At 48.1% G+C, this 24,319-nt stretch overlaps 1 protein-coding gene across 1 annotated transcript; it reads left to right on the top strand.

Annotated features, from left to right (window-relative positions):
- The first annotated feature begins 770 nt into the window (after nucleotides 1-770).
- Nucleotides 771-24,255, top strand: pbx4 (pre-B-cell leukemia transcription factor 4). Its single transcript, XM_035397611.1, has 8 exons — nucleotides 771-2,270; nucleotides 4,871-4,944; nucleotides 16,634-16,878; nucleotides 17,592-17,782; nucleotides 18,297-18,432; nucleotides 19,361-19,517; nucleotides 19,783-19,870; nucleotides 20,097-24,255. The coding sequence occupies exons 1-7, from the start codon at nucleotides 2,086-2,088 to the stop codon at nucleotides 19,824-19,826; spliced, it is 1,032 nt and encodes a 343-aa protein (XP_035253502.1). The 5' UTR covers nucleotides 771-2,085; the 3' UTR covers nucleotides 19,827-19,870; nucleotides 20,097-24,255.
- Nucleotides 24,256-24,319: the final 64 nt, after the last annotated feature.

Below are 24,319 nucleotides of genomic sequence, written 5' to 3' on the forward strand. Positions count from 1 at the left end.
CACCTCTTTGTGTCTCCATATTGTCTGTGGTACTCCTGGGGCATAGAACCACGTGGATCTGTGTCCTCTCCTTACCAATTCTGTGTAAGGCATTTCAAAATGACCAATATTTGCCGGCTAGATGATACCAACTTCCCTCAGTAGAATCAGGGCAGTTTTTTCTCTCCCCCCCCCCCCCCCCCCCCCCCCCCCCCCAAAGGACTCGTGAGAGGGTTCTCCAAGAGACCCCATGTAGGGGAAAACTTCTCTGAGTAGTTAAACAAACTATTTAATCCAGTTAAAGTAAAGTTTCATATTAGAAGCACTTATTACAACCCATGCACTGATTGGGAGGTGTTATTGACCCAGAGAACTATCATACGCCAAATCAAGTATGCATTCGGTGAAGTATTGCACAATTTGATTATGAAACGAGGCCAGAATTCCTCTTTACGTTAATTTTTATTTTGGTCCAGCATATTTGGTTCAGCTAATCATGAACCTGCAATTGTGACTCACCAGCAAGTCACCAATGTGAATAATACATATATTAAGCGGGACCTGGGCGTGCATTAACATGGAAAAAAAGTGTATGCATTGTTGGAAACAATATTTTAAAAGAAACTATTTTAGAAGAATCAATTGACCATTTTTTTCTGAAAAATTGGGACTACGGGGATACAGATCTCCGTTCACCCTACCGTCCGAGAATGGAATCGCATCTTTCCCTTGGTGGATGACGTAGCGGCGAGCACACAGACTTGAGTGCGCGAGACTGCCGTGGTGCGTTGGGAGTGGGAGAACGGGCAGGAGAGGGACGAGAAAGAAAGAAAAAAGGAGATCAAGCTGCTGCTACGACACCACTAGCTGGCTAAAGAGAAAGGGCGAATTGGTTGTGGCAGACTGGTTGGACGGAGCATAATCAGCCATTCTTTTCCAACAGCGGATAGTTTTTTTTATATATTTTTTGGTCTATATTGTACTTAGCTAGCTAATCTAGCTATGTGCATGTAGTTTTGTTCATGGAGGAGAGTGCAGAAGCCAACGGCACGCTGGGGTTCCTGCTGAGGAACTGCCTTTTTAAAATAGTTGGCTGATTGTTGTCGTTGTTGTTGCTAACAAGACGGCTAGCTAACGAGCTAATGTTACATTACTACGGCTAAAAAGACTTTTCTCCGACTGCGTTGGTGCAAAAAGGTAGCTAAACCAAGTTATCTAATTTAATTTCAGTCTTTGTGCGTTTTAACAGTTGGCTAACATTAGCTAAACGTCATTTCCCTTTCCAGACTCCTATTTAGCAAGCTATCATACTAGCCAATATAGCTATTGTAGTGCTGCGGGCCAGCTAATGTTACTTTCGAATTAATTTCCCCTGTTTGTTCGCTAGTTTATTCATAAAACTCTTGAGATAACGGTTCGTTAACTGGCTACATGTGCGTTTAACAGGTAAATATATTATTGTTCTGATATCTATTCCCCAACAATATTGGTCTGTGTGCGGTCGGCTGGCTAGATAAGTTAAGATAGCTAGCGTAGCCTACTATTTTAATTAGCTTTTAGGTAGCTGGCTGGTGGTTTCACGAACGATGCACTGGTCACGGTCTCGTAGAAGCTACTTCGCAGTTTTCGAAAACAATAACGTTAAATTGTTTTGACGAAACACTGAACTACCGCGTGTGGGATGCCGAATGTAATTGGCATTGGATACCTTGTATGTTGCTACCTTTTTTGTTCTGTATGAATTTTTTCCTTTGCTCTGCAAGAAAAGCATTTACGGCTTTGCATTGAGAGACTAGTGTGTTAGCGCGCTAGTTTGTATTTGTAGCCCTTTTCTTTCCTGGCTGTGGTGGCGGTATGCAATAACTAGCTACAATACTGTTCCTTTAATTTAAAATATACCTGAAGAAAATTTCCATATCCTTCGCACACCTGTCATTTTTGCTCCTTTATTTTGTTCCCTTGGCTTTAGAGTCATATAAGTAGCTAGCTCGTGTTTTTTTTAGCTATCTAAGGGAGGGCCGTGGTGTGCTTGTATAGACTTTTCTTTTCTACAATTGTTTTTGCTCGGGTTCTGTGCAAAGACGACGGCGAAATTTTTCTGAAACTATGGATGATCAGACCCGTATACTGACGGGTCTTACCGGACTCGCGGGATTACAGCCACCCGACCTGGGCGACCCAGACTCCGTTCGGAAGCAGCAGTCCCTCGGTCAGCCGCAGCAAGACATTGGGGACATTCTTCAACAGATCATGGCTATTACGGACGAAAGCCTCGACGAAGCGCAGGCCAGGTAAAATACACACGGCGCCAGCGAACGTAGAGAGAGGGAGGCGATACATTTAATAGATGAACCAGATACTAGTGTATATCTCGATTGTTACTAACTAGCTAGCAGGGTCCTGGACGATGGAACACTATACCGTGATTTAATGTTGTTTTTCGCTGTGTGTATATGAATGTGCACGGTCGTTATGAACCGGCATGTGTTGTCATGTTTGATAACCAAGTATTTGGCTGGTTCGCTGGCCGTCTTAAGTGAAAGAATTAAATGGCTCGCCAGTATATTTTGGGCTGCGTGGGGGCGAGTTGGCGCCTAGATTGTAACTGAGACTTGTTCCACTTTGATATAGCCAAGTTAACTAGCTACATATCTGCGATAGACGTTGGCAACTAGCTAGACAGTAAGTGGCTTTTTAAAAAATCTGGTTAGCTTGTCATTTGAAACCTAGCAGCGCACATTATTTAAACGTGTAGGTCGACTTTTGCTTGCTTCACCAAATGTCAAATCACTGTAAATTACTAAATGTGTCATGTAGTTGTTCTTAGTAGGACATGGTCGGCTTCTAATTTCTGAACAAATTTGTCTTGAACTGGGTTTATCTGCATTTTGCCGACTGAAATGCATTTCTTGAAACAAACGTATTGCAATGTCACAATATTTATATAGCGTCAATTATGAATTCCTTTGTGTTGCTCCAACTGAACATGCACACACACACACACACACACACACACACACACACACACACGTGGTTCATAGGAGTCGCCAACTTTTAAAGACTGCGTTCTAGCAGTGTAGTTACTGGATGACTTCAACGTCTTCAAGCTCGGTCAAGCTTCGTTTTTTTTTTATTTCGTTTAAAGCTCATTACTGGAATGGCCCTCTGCGGACGCGTTATCAAGTCTATACAAGTTTTGGAGTTTCCCAGTGACACAGCCGGGCTGAGCGCCGGCGTATTCAGAGAATTTCTGATGGATGAGAGACGAGTAGAATAGCTAAGTTTGAGCTATGATTTTATTGTTCTGGATGGGCGCTCATGGCCTCCTGTTGTGAGGGGGAGGTTGTCGTTTTTAAAAGTCTTTGGAGTCTGCCTTAATCGCCTGTCAGTGATATCGCAATGTCTAAATACGTGTTCATTGACAAAGCAAAGCTTATTAACAGTTTCTCGATGAGCTGTTTAAGTTAGTTTCATAAGCTGTTTACCACCATTAGACATGTGACTAATATCAGTTACCTGACGTGGACCGGCTCCTATAAGTTGTGGTTTTTACTTTTTTCAGAATTAACCGAGAGGTAACTAAAATAACGGGTAGACCACCTCGATCTAGCCATCAGCCATTTGGCCTTCATCAAATAGGTCTTTCTCAGCGCAAATGGCGTTGATTACACTGATATCTTCTCATTAGCATAAGTAATCAGAAAGGTCATCACAGCGGGGGAAGCTTTGAAATGGAAATCGCATTGTCCCCGGCCAAGATGTTAACTACAAAACTGCTTGGCCAGATGAACGCGTTGTGGTCCACTACACATACGCACGTATCAAATCAAATGAATGCCGTTTTCATACAAATGTGATGCTATATGCACCGCAGTGCGTTTAGCCCGTAACCAGGTCTGTTTAACATAGTAAAAAGCATATGCGCCTTGTTGTGCCACGTGGGCACTGCGATCACGAGCTAAACAAAAATGGAAAAGTTAAAGATTGAAGCAAACAAATAGAGGTGCGGATACGGAATCGGGGCCAGTGTCATTGGCTTGTAACGTTCCGCCAAAACGCAGGGGCCACCTGGTTCCAGCGATTAATTCGCGCCTGTTACCGTCCCCCAACCCCATTCCCATCGCGTTCTGTCCTTGGTGTTCATCCTTTTCATTGTGTGGAGCATGCAATCAATTCTCTGATAATGCGTGCGCCAGTGCAGCTGTCCGCAAATCGAGTTTCTATTAATGGGATTGGGGGTGGGAGGTTGCATACCATTCTGGAGGAGGGAGGGAGCGAGGGGAGGGGGGCGGTTATAAACACAAAGAAATTACACTTTAAGCTAAGTATTAAAAATAGCAGAATCAACAACATTGACTCAAATAAGCTGCAGACAGTGGTCCTTGAGTTTCCTTTTGAAAATATATTATGGCTAATGAAATGTGTGGTCATGTTCCAGTACACTGGCCAACAATTTTGTCTGTGCTACATCAATGGCTTATTTTTTTACTGTATTCTATATTTTTTTTATTTTATTTTATTTTTTGTTGTCAGTTTAGAAATCATATCAGTTATATTAGCTACCAGCATAAGTCCCCCCAAATGAAAGCATATCAGCATAAATTTGGCAGTTTTGCTTCAGTTAAGAAGTTGGTTAGATATTTTTTTAGCTGAATATGTCTTGACTTTCGATTTTCACATTGTACTGGAGCGTTTAGTGCGTGGCCTGTGCAGCCTGTAGTGGTGCAAGAGACGTTCCAGATCTGCTTGCACACAACAGCCGTGGCTCATGAATTCATCATCGCAGGAAAACTTGAGTTTGGGAAATAAATCGCTGTCTCCTTCTCTCTCTCTCTCTACCTCTCCCTCTCTCCCTCCCTCCCTCCTTGGTCTTCCCCGCTGTCTCGGACAGGAAGCATGCCCTGAACTGCCACCGGATGAAGCCGGCCCTCTTCAGTGTGCTGTGTGAGATAAAGGAGAAGACAGGTGAGCCAGTCCCACGTGCTCAAATTCTGTTCTGCGTCTGTGCAGCCGTCTGTGTGGGCAAATGAAAGACGTGCCGGCCGCGGTCGTTTGGGTCGATTATTGTACAGTGTCTCCTGGTGCCTGGAATTTTTTAGCCCCTTCAAAATGATCTCATCCCCCCCCCCCCCCCCCCCCCAATTCTTAGTCATCACTGGACCACCATTCTCAACTCTTTCAGTCTTTTGCTGTTTTTTTTTTTCCCTCCTTCCTCGCTGATGATGAAATTTGGTGTGATAGCGATGCTCTGCTGGCTGTCATGGCGATCTGTCAATCACCCAATCTTGCCCGCACAGGATTGGTGGAGAAGAAATGAAAAGCTTTGGGGAGGGGGAGGTGTTTTTGCTATTGCCTGGGAAACATGCTGTCTTATTTACCTAGTGTCAGTCAGTTTGACGTGCGCACGCACCCTGAGAGCGATGACGAGGGAGGGGAAATGTGTTTCTCCTGCTCCATTAAGTTGCTTTCGATGTTTTGAAAACCATTTGTGGGACAGGCAAAGTGATCCCAAAAAGCTGTTTATTTCTTAAATACTGGACATGCTGTAATCGGCTGAGCTTTGTAAAATATAAAATTCCTTGCCAAAACTGCAGTTCCTATGTAGTTTTATTTGTTTGTTATGTATTAAAAGTGCTCTCTTGTGAGAAGCTGTTTATAGTTTCCCATTTAGTGATACACACATGTACAAAGAAAACCCTTGCACAGTACTCTCTCTGACTTTCACAAACACACACACACACAGTTGCAAAGAAAGTAGAAGGCTTGAAAATGTAGTCCCCAGCCTTGCTGCTTACTCTTTATAACACTCTCTCCTCCCTTTTTCCTCTCTTTCTCTCTCTCTGTCCTCACTCGTTCGTTTCCTCCCAACCCCCCCCCCTCCGCCACCCCCGCCCCCCCCGCCCCCGTCCCCCTCTGTGCTTGTTGAAAGCGAAGCCTTGCTCTGTGCTTTGATATGGTAATAGCAGGGGGGGGGGGGGTCTGGATTGTTTTCATTGTGAAGGAAATGTTCAGCCCAAATGCCATTCCATCCTCACTTTCAACATGACCTTCAATGCTGTCACTTCCAAGGAAATGAGGTTAGAAAAATAATTTCACCAAAGTTATAAAAAAAAAAGAACCCAGCCCATTCGCTCTCTTACATCCCTCTCTCTCTGCCTTGTCCTCTTTCACTCAATGTCTGCCTCCCACCCTCCCTCTTTCCCCTGGTCTGCCTGGCTGGCCCTTTACACCCATAGCAGTCTTCAGCCTAATCACCAGTCTGATTACAGCCTTTTAACTGTTATTAATTTTTGAGGAGCGCCATTTCAGACGCACATAAAATCTTATTAATCGCTCGCGACCTCCAGCGGGGGCCTCTCTCGTCTTCGGAAACTCAGACCTCGGGATCTGAGCGGCAGCGAGGAGGCGGGGCTGTGGAGAGAGGGCGGGGCTACAGTGAAAGGGGGTGGGGCCAGGATAAGGGCGGGGCTTTGGCAAAGGGGCGGGGCTATGAAGAGCATGAGCGAGTGTGACGGCATGGAATTAAGATGCCGAGATTTTCGACGATGAGGTTTTACTCGAGATGAAGGGTCCCTGATCGCCTCGTGCTTCTGCTGATAAGTGATCACACACGCACTCGCGCACACACTGCACTGAAGCCGTATCCTTGTTTGCAGAGTTTATAATCTGTGTACTTGTACATGTGTTGTGTGTTACCTCGGTTACATAAATGTTGCACGCTGGGCTGTTTGATAAAGCTTTACACTCACACTCACACACAGACACACACACACACACACACGCACAGATCCTCACAACCGGTCCTAAGACAGAACGCGGCGGCCAGCGAAGCGGATGAATGTTTCCGTGGCGTCGCTGAGCCGAGGCTGTGGTAGCGCTCCCGCTTGTCGTTCACGCACACGCCAGTCGCTCGGACGGTCGACGGCGTCATTCTGGAACACACACACGCGCACGCTCCGCGCCGGCACGCGCTTCTCTCCGTGTGCGTTTTATCAGCTGTGCAGCCCAACGGCGAGAGAGAGAGAGAGGAAGGGAGAAATAGGGAGGCAGGCAGACGGAGAGAAAAGGAGGGAGGGAGGGAGGGAGGGAGGGAGGGAGGGAGGGAGGGAGGGAGCCGGTCCTTGATTGATGAGGTGGGGGGTGCAGCTGTAATTATTCTCTGTCCACTCCCCGTGCCGGATTGGCAGACAGCTGCTATCGCGCGGACCCCAGGCTCTGATGGCCTCCCCCTCCCCTCCCCCCAAACACAATCTCCCTGACTTGGGGACACCTCTCTGCCGTCACCCCTGCTCCGGCCCGGCTCGGCTCGGCGTGGGCAGCCTGAGAGCGCCGCCTGGGAGGGAAGCTCATCCAGCTGCCTGTCTCCCGCACGCACGCACGCACGCATCGATAAACACGGGCAGAGTCTGACCCTCGCACATGCACTCTCACTCACACACACACATGCACTCACTCACTCACACACATGCACTCTCACTCACACACACTCACACACACATGCACTCACACACACACACTCACACTCATTCACACATGCACTCACTCACACATGCACTCGCACACACGCACACACTCACTCACACATGCACTTGCGCACACACTCACTCACACATGCACTCTCACTCACACACACTCACTCACACATGCACTCACACACACACTCACTCACACACACTCACTCACACACACACTCACTCACACATGCACTCTCACTCACACACACTCACTCACACACACACTCACTCACACATGTACTCGCACAACACTCACTCACACATGCACTCACACACACACACACACACTCACACACACACTCATTCACACATGCACTCACTCACACATGCACTCACACACACTCACACACATGTACTCACACACACACATGCACTCACTCACACATGCACTCACACACACTCACACACATGTACTCACACACACACACACTCACACATGCACTCACACACACATGCACTCACACACACTCACACACATGTACTCACTCACACATGCACTCACACACACTCACACACATGTACTCACACACACTCACACATGCACTCACACGTACACACTCACACACTCACTCACACACACACTCATTCACACATGCAGTCACACTGTATAAGGCCGTGTTTATCGTTGTCCACACCTGTGTAGGTTGTGTCTTTGTGTGTTTGTTGGGAGGTGTGTGTTGGTACCTTTGTGTGAGTGTGTACTGTGCCCTTAAACTATTTCACTTCAAATTACACAGCAGCATTTTTCCTTGGGTAAAACTGCCATGTCATTTGATATAAAATAGTTTAATTGATGCCCTCCCCCTCTCCGGGCCAGGTCGTTATGTTAGCTCTGTCTCTTTAATTAGCAGTATGTAAATGTAGGGTTAGCTGGAATGCCATTGTGTCTGAGAGCTTTGCTTCTGATCCAGTCCAATTATACATTCATTAAAACTAATGGGATCTTCCAGCCCACCACTGTTCTGCTCTACACCAGAGTCACACTCTCCCCCTACTAACCCACCACTACACTGCCCTACACCAGAGTCACACTCTCCCCCTACTAACCCACCACTACACTACCCTACACCAGAGTCACACTCACCCCCTGCTAACCCACTACTGTACCGCTCTACACCAGTCACACTCTCCCCCTGCTAACCCACTACTGTACCGCTCTACACCAGAGTTACACTCTCCCCCTACTAACCCACCACTACACTGCCCTACACCAGAGTCACACTCTCCCCCTACTAACCCACTACTGTACCGCTCTACACCAGAGTCACACTCACCCCCTACTAACCCACCACTACACTGCCCTACACCAGAGTCACACTCACCCCCTACTAACCCACTCCTGTACCGCTCTACACCAGAGTCACACTCACCCCCTACTAACCCACTACTGTACCGCTCTACACCAGTCACACTCACCCCCTACTAACCCACTACTGTACCGCTCTACACCAGTCACACTCTCCCCCTGCTAACCCACTACTGTACCGGTCTACACCAGAGTTACACTCTCCCCCTACTAACCCACCACTACACTGCCCTACACCAGAGTCACACTCTCCCCCTACTAACCCACCACTACACTGCCCTACACCAGAGTCACACTCACCCCCTACTAACCCACTCCTGTACCGCTCTACACCAGAGTCACACTCTCCCCCTACTAACCCACCACTACACTGCTCTACACCAGAGTCACACTCTCCCCCTACTAACCCACTCCTGTACCGCTCTACACCAGAGTCACACTCACCCCTTACTAACCCACCACTACACTGCCCTACACCAGAGTCACACTCACCCCCTACTAACCCACTACTGTACCGCTCTACACCAGAGCCCCACTCACCCCTTACTAACCCACCACTACACTGCCCTACACCAGAGTCACACTCACTCCCTACTAACCCACTACTGTACCGCTCTACACCAGAGTCACACTCTCCCCCTACTAACCCACCACTACACTGCCCTACACCAGAGTCACACTCTCCCCCTACTAACCCACCACTACACTGCCCTACACCAGAGTCACACTCTCCCCCTACTAACCCACCACTACACTGCCCTACACCAGAGTCACACTCACTCCCTACTAACCCACTACTGTACCGCTCTACACCAGAGTCACACTCTCCCCCTACTAACCCACTACTGTACCGCTCTACACCAGAGTCACACTCTCCCCCTACTAACCCACCACTACACTGCCCTACACCAGAGTCACACTCTCCCCCTACTAACCCACCACTACACTGCCCTACACCAGAGCCCCACTCACCCCCTACTAACCCACTACTGTGCCACTCTACACCAGAGTCACACTCATTACATTACATTACATTACATTACAGACATTTGGCAGACGCTCTTATCCAGAGCGACGTACAACAAAGTGTATAACCATAACCAGGAACAAGTATGACGAAACCCCTAGAGAGAAGTACCGGTCCAAGTACAGGGAACAACCGCATAGTTCAACTTGGACCCTGATGGTTAAACTGATTAACACTAACAACGAGAACGGCAACAACGCAATCTATGGAAAAATAAAAATAAATAAAAATACAAGTAGTCATTAAGACTGGCGCATCAACTAAGTCACCTATTAAACAGCTGCCTAGTTACAACCCTAAGTTTAGTCATTTACAGGGGGGGGAAGGGAGGGATGGGGAGAGGTGCAGCCTGAAGAGGTGGGTCTTCAGTCGTCGTTTGTGTGTGCATCGCTCACGCAAAGATGTGAGCGTGCATGGATACACACGTACGTGCACACACACCCATGCGTGCACACACGCACACTCACCCCCTACTAACCCACCACTACACTGCCCTACACCAGAGCCCCACTCACCCCCTGCTAACCCACCACTGTGCCACTCTACAGAGCCCCACTCACCCCCTGCTAACCCACCACTGTGCCACTCTACAGAGCCCCACTCACCCCCTGCTAACCCACCACTGTGCCACTCTACAGAGCCCCACTCACCCCCTGCTAACCCACCACTGTGCCACTCTACAGAGCCCCACTCACCCCCTGCTAACCCACCACTGTGCCACTCTACAGAGCCCCACTCACCCCCTGCTAACCCACCACTGTGCCGCTCTACACCCTCAGTATGTAGGAAAGAGTTAAGAGCACCTTGGAATGTGTTTGATCCCTCTTGAGTTGCGTTGCAGCTGCACAGAGTGAGGAAGGGAAGAAAGCGAGCGAGCGCTGGGTTTGTCTGTGCTCAGCCGAGTTCAGGATAAACATGCTAATGCTGCAAGTTAACAGTTAATCTGAAATAATCTGCATCGCTCACGCAAAGATGCGAGCGTGCACGGATACGCACGCACGCACGCACACACGCACACACGCACACACACTCACACACTCGCACACTCACACACACACGCACACACACACACACACACACACACACACACACACACCCATGCGTGCACACACGCACACACACACACACACACACGGGGTGGCAGTTGCATTATGGGGTCTGTGATAGAGAAACAAAGCCCTCATTCCTGGCCTTTTTCTTTTGCCTGTCTGTCTTTCTTCAGTGTTTTATGACTGGCTATAAAATGCTGGCGCTGTGTGTGTGTGTGTGTGCGTGCGTGAGGAAGTGTGCGGATACAGTAACGTGTACTCCCAAGCTTTCTGTACGCGGGGAGTCTTCTTTCTCCATCCTTATTCACTCGCTCCCTCCCTCCCTCCCTCCCTCCCTCATTCCCTCCCTCTTGCTCTAATTAACGGTGCCTCTTAAGGAGCTCCTAAAGACCCTGTGAAAAATGAACGCTCATTTGAGAGGTCATTAATTTGCACAGTTATGCAAATTAGGTGGCAATTAAGCCATAGTTCTGAGGAGCTGCTCCCATTTATAACGAGCGAACGAGGGAGATGACAGCGAGCGGCACTGAGCGCGCTCCGGCTGAGGTGCTGGGGAGGCCAGACCCGCGGAGTCCGGCACGGGTTACAGCACCAGAACCCTCATTTACCGCAGTACACCCCCCCCCCCCCCCCCCACCACCATGTAAATTTGGTTCCCTCTATAAATTTAAATTTGCCATTCTTTATTCTGGGTGACTACATTTGTATCTTCCTCGTCCCCTTCTCTATCCCTCTGTTTCTTGTTTCTTTTTCTCTCCACCCTGTGCCCCCCCCCCCCCGCCAGTTCACTGTCATTCAAATCCACTTCATTGGTGGTGGGCTAGTGCTGTGTGTTATATTAGCCGCTTTTCCACCGCATGGTACCGGCTCAACTCGACTGTACTCGACTCTACTCGCTTTTGGTACCAGGGACTTCGTTTGCCACTGCAGGTAGTACCCCCCCGTCAAAGTAGCTGGTCGTCATTAGCGACGCCGCATGAAACGCGTTGCTCTGACCAATCAGTGATCTGCAGTGTTTTCACGTCACCTTATGGTATCGCCTCAGCTCGCTTGGAACCTCGACAGAGGTGATACCAAAAAAAGTACCAGGCACCGGGTACTATCCACAACTTTTGCCCGATGGAAAACCGAAAAAGTCGAGTCGAGTTGAGCCGGTACCAGGCGGTGGAAAAGCGGCTATTGTGGATGATGATGATGATGGTAATGGTCCAGGTGGAAAGTGGTGTAATCACTTAATTAAATGGCAGTAAAATGGTAATGACACTGCTGACCCTAATAGCAGGGTTCTCCTGGTTTCGGGAGACAATGCACTGGGATGTCCTTCTGCCACATACCACCCAGCCAGTCCCTCCCTCCGTGAAACTGATCATTTCCCTGCATCATTTCGTGGTCTTTTTTCCAGTCCTGCCAAAACAAGTTGTGGTATTTGGAGCTGCTTGAAGCTGGAGGCGTCTGGCCCCGTAGGATTCTAGCACACAGCCAAGGCTTGCGCTGGGCCCTTACACAGTGCTCAGTGCCTGGATCACCTGAAACACTGTGACTTTACCACTGTGTGTGTGTGTGTGTGTGTGTGTGTGTGTGAGAGAGAGTGTGTGTGTGCGTGCGTGCGTTCGTGCGTGTCTGTGTCTCTGTGTGTGTTTGTGGCACTCAGTGACTGGATAATCTAAACCACAGTGACTTTAACACTGTGTGCGTGTGTGTGTGTCTGTGTGTGTTTGTGGCACTCAGTGACTAGATAATCTAAACCACAGTGACTTTAACACTGTGTGCGTGTGTGTGTGTGTCTGTGTGTGCGTATGTGTGTGTGTGTGTAGTTCAATGACTGGATCATCTACCACAGTGACTTTAACACTGTGGGCGTGTGTGTGTGTGTCTGTGTGTGCGTATGTGTGTGTGTGTGTGTAGTTCAATGACTGGATCATCTACCACAGTGACTTTAACACTGTGTGCGTGTGTGTGTCTGTGTGGCTCAGTGACTGGATAATCTACCACAGTGACTTTAACACTGTGTGTGTGTCTGTGTGTGTGTGTGTCTGTGTTTGTGTGTGTGTGTGTAGCTCAGTGCCTGGATCATCTAAAACACTGTGACTTTATCACTGCGTGCGTGTCTGTGTGTGCGTATGTGTGTGTGTGTGTGTGTAGTTCAATGACTGGATCATCTACCACAGTGACTTTAACATTGTGTGTGTGTGTGTGTGAGAGAGAGAGTGTGTGTGTGCATGTGTGTGGCTCAGTGACAGGATCATGTGAAACACAGTGACTAACACTGTGTGTGTGTGTGTGTGAGTGAGTGAGAGAGAAAGTCAGAGAAATTCCTTGACCCCTTGTCCCCAGTCTTCAGTCTAACAGTTTGAGCACAGACTGATTCTGTGCATTCACGCTTATAACCGTAGTAAAGATTAGCAGTCTTCTTTTATGGTTTTGATGATTAAACGAGATGCTTTTGTCTGTAATCTGTAATGCAGCTGTAGATCGAATCTTTATTGCGGGTTTTTCCTGAAAATTGCATTGAATAATGGCATTGGGCTCGGTGCTTGGCCAAGGTCCTTTGGATTGAAACGGGCGCACTCATACCCGGTGCTTGTGTGCGCTGTTTTTACAGCTTGTTGGTGTTGTTTATGTGAGCTGTTTATACGCGCTGTTTGTGTGCGTTTGTACTGTGTCCATGTGCTCTTTTCCGAGCTCAGTAGGCCTACACTCACTTTGTTTGCATGTTCTGTTCGAACACACGGTTTGTAGCGCACCTTGGTTGCATAATTATATAATTGAAATTTTTTTTTTTTTTTTTTTTTTTTTTTTTTACTTTAGAGGTCCTCTGCTGTGCTCATGCAGACTGTGCTTGGGCTGTGCTCATACATACTGTGCTTGGGATGTGCTCATGCGGACTATGCGCTTGGGATGTGCTCATGCAGACTGTGCGATTGGGCTGTGCTCATGCGGACTGTGTGCTTGGGCTGTGCTCATGCAGACTGTGCACTTGGGCTGTGCTAATGCAGACTGTGCACCTGTGCTGTGCTCATGCAGACTGTGCGCTTGGGATGTGCTCATGCAGACTGTGTGCTTGGGCTGTGCTCATACATACTGTGCTTGGGATGTGCTCATGCGGACTATGCGCTTGGGCTGTGCTAATGCAGACTGTGCACCTGTGCTGTGCTCATGCAGACTGTGCTCTTGGGCTGTGCTGTGTGCATTTCTCCACACACCATGCGTGCTGCTAGTGTCTCTACTGTCCGCCGTTCGCACCCACCCTGTCCCGCCTCCTTCCCTTCCCGTCTTCCGAGCCTTCCTTTCTCCCGCCCGCCCGTTCTCTCTGCTTCTTTCCATCTTCCCTCATCCCTCTCTCCCTCTGCTTTTATCTGTCCTTCTGTCACTATTCTCTCCCTTGCCATCTCTCTCCTCCTCTCCCTCTCTCCCTCCCCCGCCCCTCCCCCCTCTTTCTGTGACTCCCCATGGGAGCTGATGTAATTAAAATGCTAATCCTGTCTGTCTACTGAGAGAGAGACTGACAGCATGAGGGATTGCAGCTCACTGCAAGTCAACTGAAATGGAGAGAGAGAATGAGAGAGAGAGAGGGAGAGAGAGAGAAAGAATGAGAGGGAAAATGAGAGGGGGAGAGAGAATGAGAGAAAGAAAAAAGAAAAAGAAAGAGACTGTTAGAGAGGCAGAATGAGAATGTGAGAGTGAGAATGAAAGAAGGAGAGGGAGAAAATGAGAAGAGAAAGAGAGAGATGTGGGGGTGGGGGTGAAGTGAGTGGGTTTGGGGTCAGAGAAAGGGGACCCATTCCTTGGGTAGGTTGAGATATGCAGACTGAAATTGAGCTGGTTGTCTGTTTGATAAGATGGGAGTGAATTTCGCCGAAATTCCTAATGTGAGAAAATGAGGGTGTTTTAGCTGCTGCAGGAGGTCTGCGTAGTGCTCTTTAATGGGAAGCAGGCGTGTGTGTGTGTGTGTGTGTGTGTGTGTGGAGTGTAGCACAGTGGGTAAGGAACTGGGCTTGTAACCGAAAGGTTGCAGGTTCGATTCCCGGGTAAGGACACTGCCATTGTACCCTTGAGCAAGGTACTTAACCTGCATTGCTTCAGTATATATCCAGCTGTATAAATGGATACAATGTAAAATGCTATGTAAAAAGTTGTGTAAGTCGCTCTGGATAAGAGCGTCTGCTAAATGCCTCTAATGTAATGTAATGTAATGTGTGTGTGTGTGTGTGAGTGAGAGAGAGCGTGTGTGAGCGAGCGTGAGTGTGTGTGTGTGTGCGCGTGCGCGCACATGTGAGCATTCGTGCGTGCGAGTGTGTGGATGCAGTGGGTGAATTTGAATGCTTGCACCCTGTGTGCATACTCTCACACTCACAAATACTTCTGTGTAGTTTTGAGTTAGCAGAACCACACAGCCAGCTGTTTAGTGTTTTCCAGTCGTTTATGGCCGTTAAACATCACTTAAATTAAATTTAAACACAATTTACATTTATGGAATTTTGTTTCAATAGAAGCTCCAGCTTTCTGAACTACAAGTACCATCAGCTCCCCCCATTCTGAACTACAAGTGTCATCAGCCCCTCTGTCCTGTCAATCAGTCCTTTCATTCTCTTCCTTTTATTGTCTCATGACTCATCATTTTCTCTTAATCCGTTTAGCCGTTCATATTTAGTAATGTAATAATGAAGAAAATCCCCTCTGGTCTGTTTGGACAGGGAATGGGTGCTTGGACAGAACCAGCCTCTCCACTTGGAGAACTGTTCCCTAATACACCGCAATTAAGGAAAGATTATAACATGGGGAGGTGGACGGAGAGAAAGAAAAGGGAGGGAGACTTGGGGGGTCAAGAGTTCAGCTGGCAGAGTCTTGCATTCCTGAGCTGAGAGAGAGCGAAGGAATGTGAGAGAGAAAAAAAACCTGTGTCCACAGGAGGGAGGAAGTTTGGAGAAGTCTGAAAAAGTAGGACAGGAGAGAGAGGGAGGGAGGGAGGGAGGGAATGGGGGGGGAAGAAAGAGTGGGGCATGGAGAGAACGCTACTGGCATATGTGATTGAAAAATACAAAGTAGGGGTGTGCGTGCATGCGTGCGCGTGTGTGCGTGCATGCGTGCGCGTGTGTGTGTGCATGCGTGCGCGCGCACGTGTGCACTTGTGGAGACAAGCGAGAGACTGTTGTGTGTTGTTGGCCAGGTAAGATGAGTGTGTGTGTGTGTGTGTGTGTGTGAGTGTGTGTGTGTGTGTGTGTTTCAGAGACAGCAGTATGGAGGGAGGCGAGTGTGCGTGAGAGAGGGAGAGAGCGAGAGAGGGAGCGTGGCGAGGAGACGAGCCTGCGAGGCGGAGAGGGAGAGGGAGAGGGAGAGGGATGAGAGGCAGGCGGAGAGCTGACGGAGGTCTCCTTTAATACAGTGCTGGAGTGATGGTGCTGAAAGCTGTACTTATGCCCTGTGAAGCTCACAGTGACAGAACATGCTCTCCCATTACCAGCACCATGCCTCATGGAGCAGGCAGGCAGGCTGGCTGGCTGGCTGGCTGGCTGGCTGGCCGGGCAGCTGCTCACTGTGCGCAGGCTCTGCTGCCCTCTGCTGGCTGTGTGGGCGAACTGCAGGGCCGTAGGACCCAGGATGAGTTTGGTTGGCGTTCAGTTTGGTTTATTTTCTCGCTGGTCCAGATTGAGCACAGAAGTTTCAGCCGACGGCAGTGTAAAAACCCAGCGATTTGGTTGTGTGTGACTGAGTTAGTCCCACTGAGTTTAACAGTCCCACCCCCCCCCCCTTCTCACAGTGCTCAGTATCCGGGGGATACAGGAGGAGGACCCCCCCGACCCCCAGATCATGCGCCTGGACAACATGCTGCTGGCCGAGGGCGTGTCCGGGCCGGAGAAGGGCGGCGGCTCGGCGGCGGCGGCGGCTGCAGCGGCGGCGGCGGGCGGCTCGCCGAACGACGGCAGCATCGAGCACTCGGACTACCGGGCCAAACTGGCCCAGATTCGCCAGATCTACCACTCTGAGCTGGAGAAATACGAGCAGGTGAGGCTCGACGCGGGGGGGCGGGGCAGGGTGGGGTGGGGTGGGGGTTATGAAGATGGAGAGCAAGGCATTTCTGCAGATAGCATCCTGGGTATGAAGACATGTAGCCTTGTTGACGTGTAATGCAAGGTTTTTAAGGTCCTGGACTAGCACAATATTTTTAGTATTAGTTGATAGGCTCATTAGTTTAAGCTAAGTAGTCAACAACGATGAATCACATTTTCCTTATACTCACACCAAAATAAATATTTTCACCAAAATGAATAAATTGCTTTCTTTATGGGTGGGTAAACAGAGCTCGATGCTCATTTACATTGATGATCTGGGTAGGGTATGTCCCGGAAATTCTGGATTGCGTAGCAAATCGGGAGGTTGTTTTATTATTGTAGGGAGATTATTAGATTGTCTGATTAACACCTCTTCCTTCAAAGAGTCCCAAGTGATCTATAATGATGACTAAGTCAGCCCTACCAGTCCTGCTTTCAGTCTGTAATCAAGTCCTATTTCCCTAAACACGAAAACCTAGTTCTTACTCCCACTGGTGGGTCTTCAGCCAATCCTGGAACTGCTGGAGGAGTACTGTCAGAACTGGGCTCTACCACAAAATAGGACCAGCACCAAAATAATACTCCATTCCCAAAAAAAAGAAAAAAGAACAGGCATTTTTGGGTTTTATGAAGCGGAATTGAACCCCTCGCCGCTCTTTCTCCCAGGCGTGCAGCGAGTTCACTAACCACGTGATGAACCTGCTGAGGGAGCAGTCTCGAACCCGGCCCATCTCGCCCAAGGAGATCGAGCGCATGGTGGGCATCATCCACCGCAAGTTCAGCACCATCCAGATGCAGCTCAAGCAGAGCACCTGCGAGGCCGTCATGATCCTGCGCTCCCGCTTCCTCGACGCCAGGTGTGTGTGTGTGTGTGTGTGTGTGTGTGTGTGTGTGTGTGTGTGTGTGTGCGCGCGCATAAGCACAGACATAGGTTCCTGTGTGTGTGTGTGTGTGTGTGCGCGTGTGTGTGTCTGTGCGCATAAGCACAGACAGAGGTTCCTGTGTGCGTGTGTGAGTGTGATGTATTTATGTACGAGGCGTGTTGGTGCGTGGTGTGTGTGCGTGGTGTGTGTGTGTGTGTGTGCGTGCGCGTGTGATGTATTTATGTACGAGGCGTGTTGGTGCGTGGTGCTCGTGTGTGTGTGTGTGTGTGTGTGTGCGTGCGAGTGTGATGTATTTATGTACGAGGCGTGTTGGTGCGTGGTGCTCGTGTGTGTGTGTGTGCGTGTGCGTGTGCGTGTGAGTGTGATGTATTTATGTATGAGGCGTGTTGCTGCGTGGTGCTCGTGCACGCGTATGCAAGCTAGCATCGGGGCCGGGGTACGAGTGCACCAGCTGTCTCCTGAGGGTCCGATCTCCCGTGTGTCACAGGCGCAAGCGACGCAACTTCAACAAGCAGGCCACCGAGGTGCTGAACGAGTACTTCTACTCCCACCTATCGAACCCCTACCCCAGCGAGGAGGCCAAGGAGGAACTGGCCAAGAAGTGCGCCATCACAGTCTCTCAGGTAAAGGGGTCCGGGTTCGAACGTGATCCGACACGGTCTGCTGCTGCTTCGCTCCAGAGAGTCTTGATTATTTAGTGATGTCAGTGATGGCTTAAAACCTCGAGCCTAAACATGTCATTTAGAGATGGAAGGTGACCACAGCAAAAAGCAGTTTTGACTTTCTTTCTTTTATTCTTCCCCATGTAAAAAAAAAATAAAAAGTTTTATATGGAACATACAGCAGGCATTAATAACACGCCATCGTGTTTTCAGCGAGCAAAGGGCCTATCCATCTTGTGACAAAGTGCATGTATTTTTGTAAGGAATGTCTTAAATTAGCAGGCTAACAGATGACTCTAACAGTGCTGTACTTGCAGGCTGTGTTACGTGCGGCTGACAGGGAGAAGCGCAAGCAGACATTTTGTCAAATGTATTTGCCTGCCTGTTAGCAGAAATGTTAATTACATTTCGAAATACGCGCAAGTTAATAAATGAGGTTGGAAGTGTAGATAAAACTTGCAAATTGGCAGAATAACTCGTCAGTGAACTAATTGACTTTCTCTAGTTAGGTGGTAAATGTAGTTTTCATAGTGTGTTAGCAAGCTGGTGAGTTGGCTGGTCAGCAACCTAGCTTAATAAAACAAACTAGATAGCAAACTAATGGCTTGATACTCATGGGTTACTACCTTGCTTACTGGCTAGCTAACTACAATGCTAATAAAATGAATTGAGCTTGCTAGTAGTTCCTTTTACTAGCTAGTCGGCTACCTAGCCAAATGGCTCATTTTGAACCTGTCCGTTTTTAGGCATGCCTGTAATTCTGTTTTTGCAAAGCATGCTGGGATAAACAGAATCCATTTCCTGGTATGGTCGGCAGGGCCTCCCCCATTGGTCTGTCTGGCTCAGTCCTCTCCACGTCTTTGAGCTCGGTTTAACTTCTGCTCGCCAGGTTTCTAACTGGTTTGGAAACAAGAGGATTCGGTACAAGAAGAACATCGGCAAGTTCCAGGAAGAAGCCAACCTCTACGCCGTCAAGACCGCCGTGGACGCAGCCAGCGTGTCGGCTCAGGCCAGCCAGGCGAACTCTCCGGCGACGCCCAACTCAGGTACCGCCACGCACGCGTACATGCATACCCCTCACACTCGCTCAGTCAGTCACTCTGTCCTCCATCTCTCTCTCTCTCTCTCTCTCTCTCTCTCTCTCTCTCTCTCGCGCGCACATGCGCACACGCGCGCACACACACAAACTCGTCAAAATTGTAAATGTTTACTCATCCACGTAGAGTGATGTTTACGTGTGCTCATTGTGGCATTTGTTTTGTGATGATGAGGAGTGGCCCCTGCTAAATGCATTCCATTGCGCCTGCCTAGGTGGATACCCTGCTCCGTGCTACACGCCTGACGGCCGGCTATGAGGGGCTGTCAGGATGAGTTCCGTACCCCCCCCGAGCGCCTAGACGTGAGTATGCGATGCTTGGTGCTTGCGCTGTCGCGGCCTTGTAGGATCCGAACGCCCTATCAGTTTGACATTTGACTCTTAGGGAGCCGCGATCCTTGTGTGTGGATTTATTATTAAACAAAAAATGGCACACTGTTAATAGATAAAAAAGCTAATATATGTTCCCTCTCCCTCTCTTCCTTCCTCTTGTCTTTCTGCCCCCCCCCCCCCCCCCCCCCCCGTCTAGGACAGCACCAATCCTTCCATCACGACTCCCGCAGGAGCCCCCCGGCAGCATCCACTCAGCCACCTCCAAATGCGAGAAGGCTCCGCCCACCACTGCTCCACTAACCCCTCCCCTTTCCTGTGACAAGGCGCCAACCACCACTGACTCCTCCCCTTTCCGCTGACCTCTCTCCTTCCCTTTTTGATGTGGCATCGACCGCAGACTCCTGTTGGGTCCTCTTAACTCCCCTGAGACGGGCACCGCTCACTCTTCCTCGTTCCTCTCGGCCTATCCCCTCTCTCCGTGGCATGGCCGCTGACCAATGGCCACTGACTCCTCCCCTTTCCTCTGAAAGCTTCCAGTTCCCTTTCCCTTCTGCTTAAGACCACCCCGACTCCAGCTCTTCCCTCGGCTGTCTCTCACTGGACCTTGATATGTCCCCACCTCTCAAGAACATATGAGCTGGACTGTGATTGGACAGTACTGCGGTTATCCCTGGCCTCAAAGGAGGAAGTGTTGGAGAAGTGGGTGACAGCAGAGGGGAGGGGGGGGGGGTGACGACCCCGAGTCGAGAACGAGCTGCTCATCTACCTAGAGACCTCTGGGGCAAACAGACTCTTGTGGACACACTCAAACGGTGTGTGTCCGCACCCGTTAGACTACACACACGTCTCACTTCCACAAATTGTGTTAACATTTTAAGGCTGTATTAATTGCTGTGGTGAATGTTTGCAGGGAGAGTTGTTTTGTGTGTGTGTGTGTGTGTGCGCGCGCGTGCATGTATGCGCGTGTGCGCAAGGGAGTATGTGTGCACACGCGCGTGTGTAACGGCAAACCCTTGCTGTTTCCATGGAGACGCTTCCATCTCATAGGGAGCTTTGCCCCTCCCACTTGTACCAAAGTGCTGCATACTCTTGAACTTAAACCAGTCTGACGAGCAGAACCCCAGGCGTCTTTTCTCCGCTGTGCCATTGCTGTTACTTTTTATCCCATACTGTTACTTCACCCGTCCCAGTTCTGCGACTATTAGCTGATTTACTGTTGCTTCTGCCCCCGTGCCAGTACATTACCATCGCTCCAATACTGTTACCGTGACACCCACGGGTGCTCGCACGTTCATAGTCACGCTCACGCACACGCACTGATATATACACACGTGTGTGTGTGTGTGTGTGTGTGTGTGTGTGTGTGTGTGTGTGTGTGTACATACATACACACACACACACACGCGCGTACCTCCTGCAGTTCCTCAAAGCAATGCAGGATCAGGCAGCAGTGTACATGCAGGGCAACGTGAGGGTGTGGCTGTTGAGGGTGTGGCTGTTTTGTGCGGAACATGAGGAAGGGCGGGGCGGGGAATGTTCGTTTGGCTTCTTGATGAATAGTTTTGGGAAGCTGCGAGTTGTTTTTTAAGCCTTTTAATAACATTGCTTTTTCTTTTTTTTTTTTTTTTTTTTTTAAGTCGATAGTAGCTTTTTTCTAATGCTGTTTCACAAAGAATGCACCAGCCACCAAATAAAACCTAGTTTGAAATAACATTAACTGCGGTATGTTTCGAAAGGAAGCGTTAGGTAAAGATGATAGACAAAGCAGAAAAAAATGTGACTGTCTTCCTTGCATGTAGGCCTATGATGTGTTATAGTGATCGTGTTCATTTTCTTTCAGTTTTTTTCTTTCTTATTTTGCAATAGACAAAAAAACCTACAAAGAGGAAAAAAAAAAAAAAAAAAAAGACAATGACCAAAAATGAACACATTCGTGATGCACCTGTAAACCACGTCACTCAGCAGATCATGGAGGCTTGTGCTGCTCCACATTTTTATACCCGTTCCTTACATGCACCCCCCCGCCACCAGAGGGCGGTATTCGAGTTCAGCGAGTCGAATCCTCTGCTGGGTCCGGATCCCTTACTACCCATGATCCAGAGGCGGTAACAACCCACTGCTCTCTGTGATGTTAAAGCCAAAAATACTTCTGCTGTTCATGTAACTCATACTCCATAAACGCTGGTTTTGATGTCGGACTCTCTCTGTTTTGGGGTAGGGGAGAAAGAAAATCTGTGGAATGGTTTATGTTGGTTAGTGTGTATTGTACGTTATCTTCCTGACTTGTTTAGGTCAATGTTTTTTTCTTTTTCTTTTTCTTTTTTTCCTTCTGGTCAATATATTTTTTTGGTGGGGGGGTTCAGTTACCTTAATGGGATTACCTTAGCGTGTTTCCTGGACCCATGCTTCTGAACAGCTGGGCCTGATCACAAGGAGGCAGCACACGTGTCCAGTACGGCCGTGCTGTCCCTCGCTGTTAAGATCTTACTCCGCTCGACAGGCCTTAGGAGCTTTATAAAAACTTCAGCAGTAAACAAATGCTGTCCGGTCCCTCCAAATCCATTTAACAGAAATCTCACAGTAAGGGCTTTTCTTGAATTTGAATTTGAATTTGACCAAAAAAAAAAACCAACAGTTAAACTGCATATAATGGCTCACCTCTATAGCAGCTGTCTTCAGCGCAAGTCAGCTGCTTCAGACTTCATCCTGGCTGTGTCTGCAGGTGAAGACTTAGCAGTTTTACAGTGTTGATAAGGGGGGAGGTATACATATCACTGTAGCTCAATGGACTAAATCACATCGGAGTGTAAGTTATTGGTCTATACAATGTACCACTGATGAGCAAATGTGGCATAGGAAACAAAAACAAAAAACCTACTTAACCATGGTAACCTTGTCCTTCGTTTTTTTAAGTACACAATATACTGTCGTAGTGATGCTTTTACTGCACCAAACTAATTTCTTTTATTTCTTTTTTTTTCTATGCCACTTGTGTGGATATCACTGTACAAATTGTGGAATGTTTCATTGCTTTTTTGTATTGGGTTTTAAAAAAATCATTTTAGCAAATTTATTTTTGCCTTTATTGGGCTCTTTAAACAGGAGCAATGTATGTTTTTTTTTTTGTTTTTTTTTAATGCCTTTTTATTTTTTATTGTGGCACATTTCTTTTTTGATTGTTTCTCCTGATGTGTGGTGGTTATGGGACTGGTAGTTTGATTTTGGTGCTGTGAGGGCTCCCATTGGACCACTGGTCATGACCTATTGGTGCTGTGTACACTCTCATTGGACAGCTGATCATGACCTGTTGGTGCTGTCTGTACCCCCAATTGGACCGCTGATCATGACCTATTGATGCTGTGTATACACCCATTGGGTCACTGGTCATGACCTGTTTATGCAGAGTGTACTCTTATTGGGCCACTGGTCATGACCTGCTTTTTGACCTACATGCTTTTAGAACATGATATTTGTGTCATCAGTTATTGGGGTTTGTGAATGATGTTGCTCAATAGTTACATCCAAATTTTTTCTCTCAGAACAGTGCGATTTAGGCCCCTCAGTTTGCATTTTTCTTTACAATGTTTGTTTTTTGAGAACCCGCGAGTGTATTTTACCCACCCCCCCCCCCCCACACACACACACACACACACACTCTCTCTTCCAAAGATCAACAGAACTTTTTCCACAGTTTAACATTCTCCTGTGCACATAATATGTGTTCGTCACCTTGGCAAAGTGTCGTCATAAAGGTTTTTTTTTTCTTTCTTTTTTTTTTTTTTTTTGGTTTTGGTGGGGGGGGAGCTTTGCATTAAATGTTCATGTTGTTCCATGTCCACTGAGCTGTAAAAATGATTCTGGCTGTAATTTCCTGAACGAACACCTGTAGCCAGGAAGTGTTGTTTGTTGACCCACAGCACCAAATCAGATGAAGCAGATCCCTGTCGCCTCTATATTTTTTGGTTTTGTTAGTCCCCCCCCCCCCTTTTCTGCATTCACCCATTCCCTGTCCCTGCCTCCTGTCTTTCTCTACCTCTCTCCCTCCCTCCATCTCTCTTGTACATAGACGTCATCACTTCCAGACTGAAGAGTCTGTATTAACTCCTTTTATACCTCAACTTTAGGAGATCTGTTCTAGGAAGAGATTAAAGCAAAAGTAAAAAAAAAAAAGAAAAAAAATATGACAACCAATGTAGTGTTCCTTATTAGAAAAAAAAAACTAATAAAGAATAGTGTGCTTTTTTGTGGGAATAGTTATTTTGGGGTGTTTGCTTCTTTTAATGGGAACAATGGTCTTTAGCCACTACATCTAAGCTATTGTGACATTTAAAAATATTAATAAAAAATATAAAGGATCTGTATCGTCTTTTTTTATTTTATTACTTCTGTATGCTCTCAAGACAAGGAATACCGTCTGTG

The sequence above is a fragment of the Anguilla anguilla genome, chromosome 17 (genome assembly GCF_013347855.1).
Source record: "Anguilla anguilla isolate fAngAng1 chromosome 17, fAngAng1.pri, whole genome shotgun sequence".
NCBI lineage: Eukaryota > Metazoa > Chordata > Actinopteri > Anguilliformes > Anguillidae > Anguilla > Anguilla anguilla.

Coding starts and splice junctions, on each gene's coding strand:
- pbx4 (XM_035397611.1), top strand. CDS start 2,086: ATGGATGATCAGACCCGTATACTGACGGGTCTTACCGGACTCGCGGGA. Junction 2,271..4,870: donor CTCGACGAAGCGCAGGCCAG/GTAAAATACACA, acceptor TGTCTCGGACAG/GAAGCATGCCCTGAACTGCC. Junction 17,783..18,296: donor TCCCGCTTCCTCGACGCCAG/GTGTGTGTGTGT, acceptor CGTGTGTCACAG/GCGCAAGCGACGCAACTTCA.